Source organism: Mauremys reevesii, linkage group 21 (assembly GCF_016161935.1).
Source record: "Mauremys reevesii isolate NIE-2019 linkage group 21, ASM1616193v1, whole genome shotgun sequence".
Taxonomy (NCBI): domain Eukaryota; kingdom Metazoa; phylum Chordata; order Testudines; family Geoemydidae; genus Mauremys; species Mauremys reevesii.
In genome coordinates this window covers 8582850-8597504 of record NC_052643.1, presented here as the reverse complement: position 1 = coordinate 8597504, position 14655 = coordinate 8582850, and the positions used below count along the sequence as shown (strand labels likewise).

The 14655-nt window shown below is 51.3% G+C and overlaps 1 protein-coding gene across 1 annotated transcript; it reads right to left on the bottom strand.

The window, feature by feature from the left end:
• Positions 1 to 1649: 1649 nt before the first annotated feature.
• On the bottom strand, positions 1650 to 11445 carry MAD2L2 (mitotic arrest deficient 2 like 2). Its single transcript, XM_039508979.1, has 10 exons — positions 11311 to 11445; positions 9122 to 9173; positions 8311 to 8429; positions 7595 to 7666; positions 5802 to 5902; positions 5577 to 5671; positions 4657 to 4730; positions 3038 to 3130; positions 2033 to 2291; positions 1650 to 1992 (listed from the first exon to the last, which is right to left on the bottom strand). The coding sequence occupies exons 2-9, from the start codon at positions 9159 to 9161 to the stop codon at positions 2250 to 2252; spliced, it is 636 nt and encodes a 211-aa protein (XP_039364913.1). The 5' UTR covers positions 9162 to 9173; positions 11311 to 11445; the 3' UTR covers positions 1650 to 1992; positions 2033 to 2249.
• Positions 11446 to 14655: the final 3210 nt, after the last annotated feature.

Sequence of the window (14655 nt, the reverse complement as noted above, 5' to 3'; positions counted from 1 at the left end):
TCAGAATGTTCAAGTCTCTCTTGGAGCACTTTGCTTTGGAACATGAACTCACTCCCCCCTCTCACGTAGGAGTTAGGGCTGTTTTGAATCTTTGAAGAGCTTTGCGTCTAACTGTTCATGGGGCACCGGAGGTAAAGATGTAAATAGTCTGAATTAAATTGCTTTCTTGGTATCTCTCATCAAACATCTGGATTCTCCAGGCAGCACAGAAGCTTCCCTGGAGAATAAGGTGAGTCTCCAGCGTGTTGTGTGTAAAGCAACAACAGAAAGTGCCAGGCCTCTTTTGTATGCTGAAAACAAAAACAACCCACTGGACCTAAGCCCTCTTTTCCCCTGTATGTCACTTTGCCATGAAAGAAACTAGACCCTGATTTCAGCCTTGGGTGGTCCTGAGCGCTGCAGATTGACTATGTAAAATGAAGCTGATGGGAGCAGGTTGTAGCTCTAGAGAACTCTCTCCCTGTGCACTAGTCCTGGGCATTATTGCTTTTGTGTGTGGATAGAGGGAAGGTGCAGGGTGATCCTAGGACCAAGGAAAGGGATTTGGGGGTGGGGAAGAGAGGGGTTATTTTTCTCTTCGTAAACTGTCTGCCTTACCCCTGAAGTGCTGATGCTACTGGCTGGCCAATAGGTGTGAATAAAGTGCTATGTATAATCCCAGTCAATTTCTTTACTCTCCTTTGTCTAATGGAGTTCTGCTCTCTGAGCCTGGGAGTAGGTGATTCCATGCTGGCCAGCTCACTGATTCGTTATGGAGGGTGTTTCTGTGCCAGCCTTGTCACCACAGTCTAGGAGCCAATAGTCAAACGATGTTCTTCCCTTTTCCACCCTCACCAGTACTACGAGATTCTGAAGGCCCCTTTGAGGCCTTCTGCAACCCTGTTTTTTCTAAAGGGTGTTGTGTAGACTTAAGTGACACCTGCCCCGGACTGCTCCCAGGAAAGTCAATGGGAGTTTTGCCATAAATTTCAGTGGTAACAGAGTTGAGCAACTTCGAGTGCTTTTTGCAAAGCCCCTCCCTCAAACAAATCTTGTAGGAGCACAGACAAGGAACAGACTCCAGCTCTCGCCTCAGCTTGCAGAGTAACAGCACTGCACATCAAAGAGGGCCCTGACCGGGGCGGGAGGCTGAGCAGGAGATGGGCCTATCCTACATGGACAATGCTCCTGCCTATTGTTCCCCCACAGGATGGAGTGGAGACCCTTCATTGAGAGGCAAGTGGCTGATGCTGTATTACCTTTGCCATGGGAACCTCCTCTCCTTGGGAGAAGCCTGAGTGGTGGCAGCAAGTCACCGCAGTGGCTGTGATGGAGACAGGGTGTGGGAGAGGGAGGCCCAGCACCTTGTGCATACGGCTCTAGTTTCCTGGGGATCCATGGGATTGGAGGGCTGAATCCCTCTCCTCCTGGAGGTGTATGTGTACAGGGGGAGATTGGGACGCCAAAGAAATCCTGCGGACGTTCTCCAGCCTTCCTAGATCTTGCCCATGGAAACACGGGGCCATCACCTGTGTCTAACACTGAAAACTGAGAGCGCAAGTGCAATAGTGCCAGTTATACTTGGTCACAGAAATGGTTCTCACCAGTACAGGCCTGTGCATCTACCACACTGGGGGAAGCTGCCTTGGACACAATTCAGCCTAGCTCCGTGATGGTAGAACTCGCTCAGTATTTATTGACAAGGCTACAGATCAGTCACTCACAGTGGACACACACTGTAGATAAGGCCCCACTCGTCCCTGCTGAAAGTCTAGTGAGTTCGGTGGAGTCACAGGAGCTTAGGCTTCCAACAGAACACGGCCAAGTTATCCAGACGGATGCTCAGAGGTATGTACACAAAATGGACATTCACGAACAAGTACCAATGTGCAACTGAGCTGCCCTCTAAAGGCTTAAATCGGGATCAGAAAGAGCAAGAGAGAAGTACCGATTCCCACTTGCAGTTTCCATTACATCCCTCACACCTTGCATCTGTGGATTTGCTGTAACGATCTACACACACACACACACACACACACACCTACACACACACACACACACACACACACACACACAGTATAGTGGTAAGAGCACTTTAAATCCATAGGCAGCCTGGCCATCAGGAGCTGCTCAATGGACATTAAGTCACTCAGGAGGCCAGCTGAAGAAGCACCTGTTAACAAGATACGCCGCGTCCCCCTAGAAGACACTGGATTCTTCTGGAAGATCTGAGCCTTGGACAAGGTTGAAGTTGAGGGGAAGAGTCGGCATCAGGTACCTTTGTGGGCTCTTTCTTCTACATAAAGCTGCATCTAGACGAGAGTAACAGAAGGGATTCAGAAAGGTAACCCAGCAGTACTGGCTTAATACTTTTAGGGGAATGTACTGTAGACGGGGGAAACCAGACTTAATCAGCTTGGGTCTTCTCCATAGGTTGCACCTGTGAGCAGAGTCTATGTGCATGAGGTGATGTAAACGGGTGCTGTGGAGCAGCACCAAAAAGCTAAGGATTGAGTCCAGGGATGTATTCTGGCTCTAGGGCCCAGTCCTTTAAGAGCACAGTTCCCAAGGGGAATTCGGGGTGCTGGGCACATTTCCATGAGGTGCTCAGCTGCTCACAATCCGACCGTTAGTGGACAGGGGTTACAACCCAACAGCTTTGACAGACAGGAGCTACAACCCAGCCCTCCAGCAGTGTGTGCCGTGGCCTCTCTCGCCTCTGACGTCTTTGGCTTGCCCATTGGGCACTTCACTCCCCAGCCCCGGTACACGTAGATGGTCTGAGCCAGGCTGAACTTACTGGTGATGGGATAATGGGGCCAGTGCATCCTGCCACAAACAGGTTTCATACTTGAGATGGGGAAGGTCCTGCCCTCCCAAGCTTGCCTGGGCTCAGTGCACTCAGTGTGTCAGCAGCTCCTGCTGGGGTAAGAGACTTCACAGCCGTGTTAAGCCGTTGCCCCGTAGATGACAGCAGTGGGAGCCAGATTCCCCTCACCCCGGGGAGTTTGCATAGATTGAAGTCCCATGCCAGCCTGGGCTGGAGCGCCCTGCTCACCTTTAAGATATCCGAGGTCATGGTCTTCAGGGGGATTAGCCGGGGGTCATGCATGTGCACATCCTGCTCATCTGCCAGGATCCATGGGAAATCCTGGCGGCAGGAATAGAGACGGGGAATGAACTGCAGAAAGCACCCTCCCTTTCTTGGCTCAGAGGGCTGGAAATGGGAGCAGCATTGGGTGGAGGTGGCAGGGACCCACTACTGCCCCTCCCTCCGGCCTTCTGCACCCCACAAGTGCTCCCCCCCCTTCCCAGTCATTGGGTCTATGGCAAAGGAGTAAGGAGGGGCTGGGGGTGGGGCAGTGAACATGAGGATTTGAGGGGGACCATAGATCAGGCTGGGGGAGGAGTAGAGGCAGAGCACATGCCTGGCTGGGGAGGTAGCAGGGAGCCCCCAGCTTTAAAGAGTGGTTTATACCGGGAAACCTTGCTAGTCCGCACGCTGACAGTGCCCACCACGCCCATCCCTTGGCCAGGGTTTAACACAGAGCCTGAGCCGAGGTCTTTGATTACTAAGCGCTTATTACCCTGTGCACCCAGAGACCTCAATCTCCTCCTCCCCCGACCTCCACTTCCAGACCTTACCTCTGCCCTGGGCTAAGCAGAACTCCCAGTGGGTTACGTATCCATAGGGGAAAGGGGGCTCAGCACCTCACAAGATCAAGCCTGTAGTGACTTGCCCGTCTGGAAGACAGGCCTGCCGTTTCCCCAGGGGGTGTTGTGAGCATGTACCGGCCTGGCCTGTCCACCCAGCCTTCGGGGCACTGCCACCCTGCCCGCTGTCTGGTTCAGGCCCTTCTTCGCAGGGTCTCAGCTTGAGTTGTCTCATGTAAAACTGGTATCAAATTCCACATCGCAAACTAGTCCCTTCCCCTGACCCAGGGGCTGCCAGTCAGGGCCTCGCTCCTGGCGGCTCTTCCCCAATCTGCCTACAGGCCATCTGCCTGGGATCTACCTTGCTCTACGGCAACGGTTCTCCAACTGGGGGTCGCCAGGGCTACTTTAGACTTGCTGGGCCAGGGGCCCAAGCCTGAGGGCTTCAGCCTTGGGCAGTGGGGCTGAGATTACAGGCCCCTGCCTGGGGCTGAAGTCTTTGGCCCCCAAATCCAGGGTGGCAGGGATGGGGCAGGCTCAGCCTTCAGTCCCCCCTCCTGGGGCCATGTCGTAATTTTTGTTGTCAGAAGGGGGTCGCAGTGCAATGAAGTTTGAGAACCCCTGCTCTAGGTCCCACCTCAGGAGCCAACCTGCTTCCTGGCCCTAGTCCAAGGATCTCCAACAGGAGCCTCCCTGCTGCTCTCCCAGCTGGGCTACTTGTTAGCTTTTAGAATCACCTGATCAGTCGCAGGTGAGGCGGGGCCCAGTGCCCCTCAAAGGGCAGACACCTGCAACACTGCATGTACATTCCCAGTGCAAAACTTCCCACCCTCCTTGTTACGGAGAGGTCTTTGGAGAGCTCTTCGAGACACCAGGAATTGCTGTGGCCCAGCCCTTCCAGGGCATGATAATATAATCCCACTGAGGAAAGGAGAATCCAAAGCTGCAGCACCTTAATTCACTTCCATCCTTCTTTACCATGCAGCTCACTGCAAGCAACAAGCAGAGAGAGGCATCACCTACCTTTATCACCTGGATCTTCTCCATGTTTCGCGTGGCAGCCTCCCGTGTATGAACCAGGACAGTGAAGGTGCAGCCTAGAAGGGATGGGGCAGGGATGAGAGGAAGGCTCTGTAATCAGATGGCCAGAGGGATCAGGGTATGATCTGGGCAGTGCCCGGACAGAGCTAGCTTCTCTGCATGTTTCATCCACAGCTAGGCAAATACCAAGACATGTTCCTTTCCAAAAGCGACTGGGGAAGTAATCTGTCATTTCCTGATCTCTCTGACTTTGCTAGCGCTCTCCTTAGCACCACTTCAGAAACCGTGGACTCCTCCATGGTCTCCACCTTCCCCTCTCCTGTAAACCTATCGCCAACTCCAGGCCCCTGATGCAACTGGCCCAGGGCACCTTTTATACGATTCGGATTCTGCTCCAGTGCTCATGATCAACATTTTATTTCTACCCTCACCTCTTGAGCGGGATGCTCTTTGCCTGTTGGCTGCTGCCTTCCACCCTAGAGCTGGTTGCATTTCAGTGATGCTGCATATGTCTAATATGCACCATGCCCTGTGATCTTTTGGGGATTAAATCCCGTGTACTTTTTTTTAATCTCCATTTCTGCCTGAGTGGCAGTGAGCCCAGCTGTGCAAAACTCTCTCTAGTGTCAAGTATCAGAGGGGTAGCCATGTTAGTCTGGATCTGTAAAAAGCAACAGAGAGTCCTGTGGCACCTTATAGACTAACGGATGTATTGAAGCGATGAAGTGGGTATACTCCCATGAAAGCTCATGCTCCAATACATCTGTTAGTCTATAAGGTGCCACAGGAAAGACATTTTACCATCCCTTACGCAAAGAGCTGTATGTAAAATCAGGCAGTGAGGCTGACACTGGAGCAGCAGTTAGAGCCCGACCTGTAGAAGAGGAGGCTTTCAGTCCTACCCGGGGGGTTGTTGTCGAGCACAGCATCACACACGCTAATCTTCAGGATGAAGGCACGGAGCAACTGCTCCACGTGGGACAGCAACGAGTCCGAGCTGGGGAGGAGACAGAGATCATTAGGGGAGCTCCCTGGCCCAGAGGGAGGGGTACTTGTTTCCCAAAGTCGAACACAGGGAGAAGGAAGCAGGCACTGGTTGCACTGGGCTGGGAGGAGGGAACCTTTACCTGATGGAAAGTAGAGGTGGCTGAGTGATCTCAAAGACAAATCTCTCCACTGGATGGTGCTCTTTATCCAGGATTACTACCACCACCTTCTCCACATCATTCTGCAAGCACAGACACCAAGTCAGGAGCTCTCTGCCAGATCATCCCTTTTCCTCTGCTCCCCCCGTCTCTGATGCTCCCTATGAATCAGGAACATGCTGACCTGCTCTAGCCCCACATCACTTCAGTGTTTTCCCAGTGCTTTAGAAAGGCTGCTGGATTGCTCTGGCTACAATCAAATGCCCTATCAGTTTATTATTGGATCTGAGATCCCTGTTGGGGGACTACCCCCAAGACTTGTAGGGAGCTGCAGTCCACCACAACGGACATTTCCCTCTCTAGCTACTGCTACAGGGAGAGGCAACGTGCAGCCATCATAGGCTTCCACCTCCCCGCAAGGATTAGACACGAGGCTCGCAATATACCCTCCCAACTCAATCACAATACAAGGCAGAGGACAGTTCACACTCACAGCACCAGTAAGGCGAGTTTGGCTCCACAATTTAGTTTATGTAAAAATAAGCGTTTAAAAATCCTAAAGCCAACAGACTATTATCTATTGAGTTACAGTGGAAAGAGTGCTGAAAAATAATAAACCACGTGGTCTTGGCAACTAACCACTGCAGCTTTGTGGCTAATGCTCAAAAGTGAAATTGATGAAAATTAACCAGGAAGTGAAACTGCCCTATTTCAATCCTCCAAACGGAGAGCAACGCCAAACTGCGAAGATTAAAAAACAGCCTAAGGCAATGAGCTCTGCACGGCCAGACCTCACTGCCGGACTGGGGCCTTAAGCAGGTGTCTAATTTCACTTGCATTAATAGTCTCCCTGACTTCCACAAGGCTGCTCACGTGAGTAAAGTTACTAGTGACTAAGTGTCTTCAGGATTTATAAGCCTTATTTTTAAGTGTTTCAATTTTAATCATTTGTAACATACCATCGTTAAGGACACATTATATATTAAGTATCAGAGGGGTAGCCGTGTTAGTCTGGATCTGTAAAAGCAGCGAAGAGTCCTATGGCACCTTATACACTAACAAACATATAGGAGCATGAACTTTCGTGGGTGAATACCCACTTCGTCAGATACATGCATCCGACGAAGTGGGTATTCACCCACGAAAGCTCATGCTCCAGAACGTCTGTTAGTCTATAAGGTGCCACAGCACTCTGCTGCTTTTACATATATATTAGTTAGCAGTCTGCTGGTGTCCTTTTACCTGTTTCAATGTGAATAAATGAATAACACCAAACCTGGACCCTGGTTGTGGGGAAACTGATTAGGTCACTAACTCTATACCAGTGGTCCCCAAACTGTGGGGTGCATCCCTTCTAGGGGGGTGCAGAGGAACTGGAGGGAAGGGGGAAGAGTGGCAGACCTGGGCAAGCCCCCATGGGGGGCGGGGAGAGAATGCCACCCAGCCCTGCTCTGCCCCCAGCTCTGCTGCGGCCCTGCCCCCGTCCCACTCCCAGCCATGGTTTTGACCCCAGCCCTCACCCCAACCTCAGCCCCTGGCTGTGGCTCCATTCCCAGCCCCAGGTTTGGACCCCTTACCGCGTTTCCCCACTTCCCCCAGGAGCTGTGGCCCCGGCCCCTGGGGGAGGGAGGTGTGGACAGGGTTAGGGGGAATGTGATCCTGAAAAGTTTGAGGATCACTGCTCTATACAAATCTCTGTAAAAGTTCTCTATTTGTGACTAGCACAGTTGGGGCAGGGAGTATGCCCCATACGAGGGTCTCTGGCATGGCCTCACCTTCTCTAACAGTGGCTTCACACAATGCAACGTGTCCTGGATGTACTGATTCAGCTCTGGATGACAGGACATCTGTGCAAACAGAATGAGAACTCAGATCAAATAGCAGAAGGGCTGGTGGGCTGCAGGGCCTCAGGGGGTTGCTACTGTGATGGAATATTTTACCACTAGGTTGGCAGTTCAAATCCAGCAGAGGTAAGTAGTGACTGGAAGTTGTTGGCATCTGATAACTGTGCAGTGGCTTATGGGAAATAAGTCTAATGGTGTCTGCTGACAACTAGCCTAACCAGTGTCTACCTCACAACAGGTCTTCTTAGAGACAGTCCCTCCCTGCCAGGATTACAGCACATTGTGGGGGCAGCATGGGGGAAATCTGTACTGCTCTTGCCTGTGATCTATCTGTTCTGTGCATAAAAGTGTAACATTTCAAACTCCAGGGTTGTTAATTGATCCCTTTTCAGGACCACTCAATTCACTTTGAAAATAATTAAGGGTTTGCATTTGTTCAAATATAAACTAATTCAGTTAGGCACCAGCCAGAACAAACGCACCTCTAATAGCTCATCCATGGCCACAAATGTCATTCTAGTAGCACCTCTTTGAGCCTAAGCATTCATAATAATACCTACCTCTTCTGTAGTGCTTTTGAACATACAGCATGCTCCCTGTTTAACCGTGTATTTCCTCAGCCACAAAGCTACAGGAGAGACGCCTACCTGGACTGGTACATTGTATTTTTTCCTCTTCTGAAAGATCCCAATGGGGTAAACTTCTCTAACATAAAGGATGAGATGAACAGCCACTTCAAGAAACTCGGAGAGAACATCTGCAACCACTGGAGAACAGAACAAAGAGGTGGTGGAGGAAAGCAGGTAAAGAAAAACAAACCCAGCAAATATGTCCTGGTTGCAGGAATCTGCTGGTTAACAGCTGCCCACGATCATCATCTTATCTGTACACTGCTTGTTTTATGAACTGTGGTGACATGACGGTCCTCCCAAAGCGTTTTACCCTTGAGATCACTGCATTCACCACTGAGATACAACCACCTCTAGGGTGGAATGTGCCAACTATTTAACACCACAGCAACATTATACAACCATTTATGACTGGAAGTAAAGAAAAATCCTGTATCCAATTGAAACTGCAGGTGAACTGGAGGAAGGCAGAATTTAATGATATACCCATGTAAAAATATAATTATGCAAGTTAACCAGGATTATAAGTGCTCCTTACAGGTCTCACTTCCAAGTATGACCAGAGCTACCCCAGCTTAGCTTGTGGCTCCAAAGATCATAACAGGGCAGTGCAGTGGTCATCATAACCTCTGACCTGCAATACTACAACCCACCAGCAAGGCATAAAGGGGTCCCATTTTCCCTGTACAGACCATGTTTCACCCCATTCGCAGCAGTAGCTGAGGGGTAGAAGACCAACACTCCAAGGCAGAGCCAGCTCTATCTCCACAGGACTCCCTGTGCCAGCAAGAAGCCTCATGAGCTTCTGGAGAGGAGCACGCTACGCTACCTTGTCCAAAGTTGAGATCCTGCCGGGTGAGGGTGGTCATCTTTCCAGTAACCTGGGAAGGAATTGGGAAAGGAGTTTTTCCTGTCAGCTCATGGCACCATTCAGATCCCTCTCCCCCATTACCTCCATACCCGCAGCAAAATTCCACACTCTAGATATTTGCGCCCACACTAACTGCTATTACACAAACCAACAAAGGGTTCTGATTTTCAAAGGCCACATACCCCCCCCATCTACTTGAATAGACATTGGGATTTCTCGCAGATCGGATCTCAGGAGCCCCGTTCAAGGGATAGTGGGTAACAAATCATATTTTTGCATAAGATGACATCCGTCCTCACGTTCTTGATAACACCTTAAATTGCAAATCTGAATGTACTGGTTTGTTTATGGGAGTGTTTCTTGTTTATTAATATTTTGGGATATGTGATTTTGTTTTTGTTTGTTGGGGGGTATTTTTTTGTTTGATTTTTGCATTAGCCTGGGCAGTGAAAGTAAGCTAGTCAGTTTCACAACTTAGTCTATTTCCCTTTCTGGTTCTCCTGCCCTAACAAAATGCAGCAGTGTTTGAGTTGTAAACACTACAGGGGAAGGATTAAAGCCAAACAACTAAATTGTATTGATGTGGAAAAAAGTGTTTTATAAAACCAAACTCCCCTCCCATATGAGGTACTTATATGGCCTCTGTTAGACAGTAGCTAAGCACCTCACCATTATTAATGTTCTTCTCTTCACAACACCCTATGAGGTAGGGAAGTGCCATTATCTGGGGAGCTGAGGCACAGAAAGAGTAATGCCATAGATTTTGAAGGTATTTAGGCAGGGCTGCCCTCAGTGTTGCAATGCCTAACTGATTTAGAAGCCTAAGTTTCATTTCCAAAAGGGATTTAGGCACTTCAGAACCTAAATTCCATTGACTGTCACTGAGTGCAGCAACACCTAAATGCCTTTAAAAATAATAATAATCTAGGCCTCCACCCCAGGACATACAGGAAGTCTGTGGCAAAGCAGGGAACTGAACCCAGCTCTCCAGTGTCTCATGCTTGTACCTTCAACCTCAGACCGTCCTTCCTCTCACAAAGACCCTAATCCTGAGGATGAATCCACACAGAGACACCTGGACCCACCTGTGGACAACTGCCAGACAAGACCACACTTTTTAATGGCTAACCCTCCCACTGCCCCAGCATAAGGCTTACGATGGTGAGGATGGGGGACCATGGGTCTGACCCAGAACCCACTAAGCTCAGTCCTTCCATCCATTATAGTGGGGTTTGCATCAGGCCCCAGGTGTGTACGTGGATTACAGCAGTTAGGATAGACAATGTACTGATCCACTCAGCAGGGCTCTTGTCAATGGGTTTGGGAGGTCCCAATGGATTGAGGTTGTGTGTATTCTTAATGACGCTGTTTGGAAGCTGATGAAAACCTGAGCATCTTGTCAATGGAGACACTCTTATTACTTTATTTTGGTACCATCCGATTTTTTTTACATTTTCAGGGCAACTGGCCAGACAGGATCCTGAGCAAGCCTGGATTTGGCAATCGGTGGCAGTCACTCGTGAATCCAGCAGTGCCCCCCCCCCCGCCTCCACCCAGAGTGATCGGTTCCCTCTCACGGCACAAGCCCACCCCCAGTAGGACTTCTCCAGGGCAGCAGGTGGCTGCTTCGCCCCCCAGACCCACCCTGCACTGGCACCTTGTGGCGGGGGGGGGGTGAGGGGGGTGTAGGTTCTGTGAGAAATTTGGCACCTTCCAGTAACAGGGTCTCAGGTGGGGACCCCCCACCCCAGTCTCATTTCAGGGCAGACGCAGGACCGAGCCCACCAACCCCCCCCCCCTCCAGCCTAGGGCACACTCAGGGCCCCCTCCCCTATGCCTCCAGCCCCATTTTCGGGGCACGTACGGGGCCACCCCCATTCCAGCCCCACCTTTTGGGCTACGCGTGAGGCCACCATCCCCAGCCCCCCCCTCCTTCAGGGCACGCGCGGGGCCACCCGCCCCCACTCCAGCCCCCCCCTTTCGGGGCACGCGCGGGGCCACCTGCCCCACTCCAGCCCCCTTGCGGGGCACGCGCGGGGCCACCCGCCCCCACACCAGCCCCCCCCTTTCGGGGCACGCGCGGGGGCAACCCCCACTCCAGCCCCCCCCCTTTCGGGGCACGCGATGCCCCCCGTGCCCGCCCTTACCGCGGGGCGGTGGCCGCTGCCCGCCCGGGCCCCGGTTGCCAGGCTGGGGGGTGTCCGCTCGGCGCGGCCCTTTGACGTGCCTCGCCGCCCCCTGCCTTCCGCCGGGTCCTAGCGCCCCGCGGTCTGACCAGCCGCGCACAGCTGGAGGGCGGGGCCGGGGCCTCTGCCGAGCTGGGCGTGGGGGTCCCCCGGGGGCGGGAGGCTACGCAGTGTCCCTGCTTCCTCCGCAGATAAAGGGTCTCCGGAGCGTGTGTTCCCACGGGACAGGCAGGGCCTGATCCGAAGCCAGTGGGACTGCGAGCCTGTCAAGGAGCTTTGAATCAGGCCTTTGGAGGGGAGTCTGGGGGGGGAGGACGATGTGGGGATCAAAAATCACTTTAAAAACAAACACATTTCTGAGCTCTTTCCTCAGTGACACGCTCAAAATTGAGTTTAGCGCTAATATGCTTCTCTTCATCGGATGGTCTCATTTTACAGGTAGGGAAACTGAGGCACAAAGCGGTGAGTGACTTGATCAAGGGCTTTCAGTGAGTCCCTCTCAGATTTGTTTCTACTCATTTTTAAGCACCATAGGTATGTGCAATGCTGCACTCAGAGACTGGACATAGTCTGGAATTTAGGGTTGGGGTGCGTTAAGGGGCTCTGGGTTTGGGGGGGCTCAGGGCTGGGGGAGGGATTGGGGCATGGGCTTACCTCCGGCAGCTCCCTGTCAACGGCGCAGCTGGGGTGCAGAGGCAGGCTTAGTGCTTGTCCTGGCACCGCGGACGACGCTGCACCCTGGAAGTGGCCAGCAGGACTGGCTCCTAGGCAGAGGTACGCACAGCGGCTCTGCATGGCTCTCACCTGCAGGCACCCCCCCCCACCCCCAGCTCCCATTGGCCAGTTCCCAGCCAATGGGAGTGCGGAGCCGGTGCTCAGGGTGGGGGCAGCACCTGGAGCCCTTGGTGCCCCCTGCCTACAAGCCAGACCTGCTGCTGGCCGCTTCTGGGGCACAACACGGTGTCAGAACAGGTGGGACTACTCGTTTTTACTGGCCGGCCGCCAGGGTCCCTGGGTGCTGAGCAAGGCAACCCAGTGCCTTGCGTTCTGCGACCCAGTCCTTGAAAACCACTGATCTAGTCTAACCTCCTGCCAAGGTGCAGGCTTTGTTGTGTCTAAACCAGCAGTTCTCAAACTGGGGGTTGGGACCTCAAAGTGGGTCATGACCCCAGGGCACCAGAGCTAGTGTTAGACTTGCTGGGGCCTGGGGCCAAAGCCCAAGCCCCACTGCCCGGGGCTGAAGCCGAAGGGCATCAACCCTGGGCGGTAGCGTTCAGGTTACAAGCCCCCCGCCTAGGGCTGAAGCCCTTGGGCTTTGGCCCTCCCCGCCTGGAGCATCAGGGCTCGGGTGGGCTCAGGTTTCGGTCTCCCACTCCTGGGGTCATGTAGTAACTTTTTTTGTCAGAAGAGGATCATGGTGCAATGAAGTTTGAGAAGCCCTGGTCAAGACAGATGGCTATCCAGCCTCCTTTTGAGAGCCTCCCTCTTAGAGGGACATTTTTAGATCAAATTTGGCCCCAAATTCTGCTTCTTTAAGTCAAAAACTCTCAGACCTGTTTGAAAAAAGACGGTAACCAACAAAAATATCTTCAGGCATTTATATTAATTCCACTGACTATATTTTTAAAAAACCCAAGTAAACATTCCCTTTGGTGCCACGCTGGGCATCATTGTGCCATGGCTTGACAGCCAGAAAGCAAAATTCTCTATATACACATAATAAATAAAGACAAAGAAACTGACTTCAGTGATTTTCATTGTCCAAATTTACATGCAAACATTAAAAAAAGTTTTTTTCAGATTCTGTCATTCTTAATAATCTAAAGTGATATGAGTAACACAGGTATGGAGAATTAAAAATTATATACATATATAGCTAGATAGATATAAACACACACACACACACAATTAATTTTGTTGCGTCAGAGTCCAATCACCCTAGGATGGTCCAGTGGTTAGCGCAGCCGCCCGGGCACAAGACTGGCACAGCTGCACTGCAGTCGTTGTGCCGCTGTAGTAGCTCTGTGCCTCAGTTTCCCATCTGTAAAGTGGGGATAGTAGCACTTCCCTACCTCATAGTGATGTTTTGAGAATAAATGCATTAAAGATTGTGAGGTGTTTAGATACCACCGTGTAGAAGTACCTTAGATAGATTGATTCTCCTAGCTCACTCAGTCATTCCATCTTCTAAATTTTCTCTACCATATTTAGTTTGACAGGGGAGCATTGAATTGCACAGTCACTTCAAATTTCATATACTCCACATTTGTGCACTGGACCCTTTTACTACAGCACTGATGGTGCAGGACCCTAGGAGGAAAGCTTCTAGATCTAGTGGGACTTTTCTGATGCTGTTTTAAAATGTGTGCACTGGGGGACACGGCCCTGGTAAAATCTAGAGTCTTTTGCAATAGGCCTCTGCAGTACCAGTTTCAGATTCTGCATGCCAAGCTTCAGCCCTCCCAGTGCGCACATTTTGGACCCAGTCCTGCTCCTAGTGAGGCCAATAGCAAAACATCTCTTGATTTTAACAGGATTAGAACTGAACCCTTTGAAATGAATGAATGCAAAAACCCCAGCTGTGCGCTGAACATTATGGCGAAGATTTGAATCACAAAAACAATGAGGACGTTGCAGATCAGGGCTGCCACACAACCCAGGTGTACTTTCATTGGTGGCGCAGCCCGGCTCCCTTAACTCCTGTGAGTAGTTGCGAAGAAGGCAGCAGGATTACTTCCCTGAGTAAGGAATAGTCATGAATGAATGGGCAGGACCAGGGTTTACATGAGCTCCCGTGTTCTACTCACCTAGTAAAGGCCTCAGCACAGCGGGAAGGATGGCAGGATTGGGCCATGAATGGGCACATTTGGAGCCCTGCGGAAGAGTGTGTGTGCTCCAGAGGGCTGAGTTAAGGATGCTGGAGCTGGACAGCAGGCCTTTGCCTCTGTGATGCAGTTATATGTTCAACGGTAACACTCTGTGGTAAAGTCCCTAAATGAGACATGCTGATACATACCATGGCGCACACACACACAAGTGACAGTCATCTCTGAGGAGACATCAGTGCAGTAAGAATTATGCCAAGCAGCTAAGATTGACTGATATTTTTTTTTAATCCAGCCAGAAATAGAGACTGTGGCAAAGGAAGGAGGGAAAGGACGTGGGGGAGACCGTTTGAACTGCCAACCCTCTCCTGGGAATTAAAACAATCTGTTGTGGGAGAAGCAGAGAGAGGGAGGGAAGTGAAACCCCAGGTGTGTCCTGGCTTTGAAGAGACCCGTGTACATGAGGGTGATGACTTTATCT

What these genes read in the sequence shown, in the direction of transcription:
- MAD2L2 (XM_039508979.1), bottom strand. Translation starts at nt 9,161, where the DNA reads ATGACCACCCTCACCCGGCAGGATCTCAACTTTGGACAAG. An exon ending in CCACCTCTACTTTCCATCAG is followed by an intron (nt 5,672 to 5,801) that starts GTAAAGGTTCCC and finishes TCTCCTCCCCAG; the next exon opens with CTCGGACTCGTTGCTGTCCC. An exon ending in GCTCGACAACAACCCCCCGG is followed by an intron (nt 4,731 to 5,576) that starts GTAGGACTGAAA and finishes CATCCCTTCTAG; the next exon opens with GCTGCACCTTCACTGTCCTG.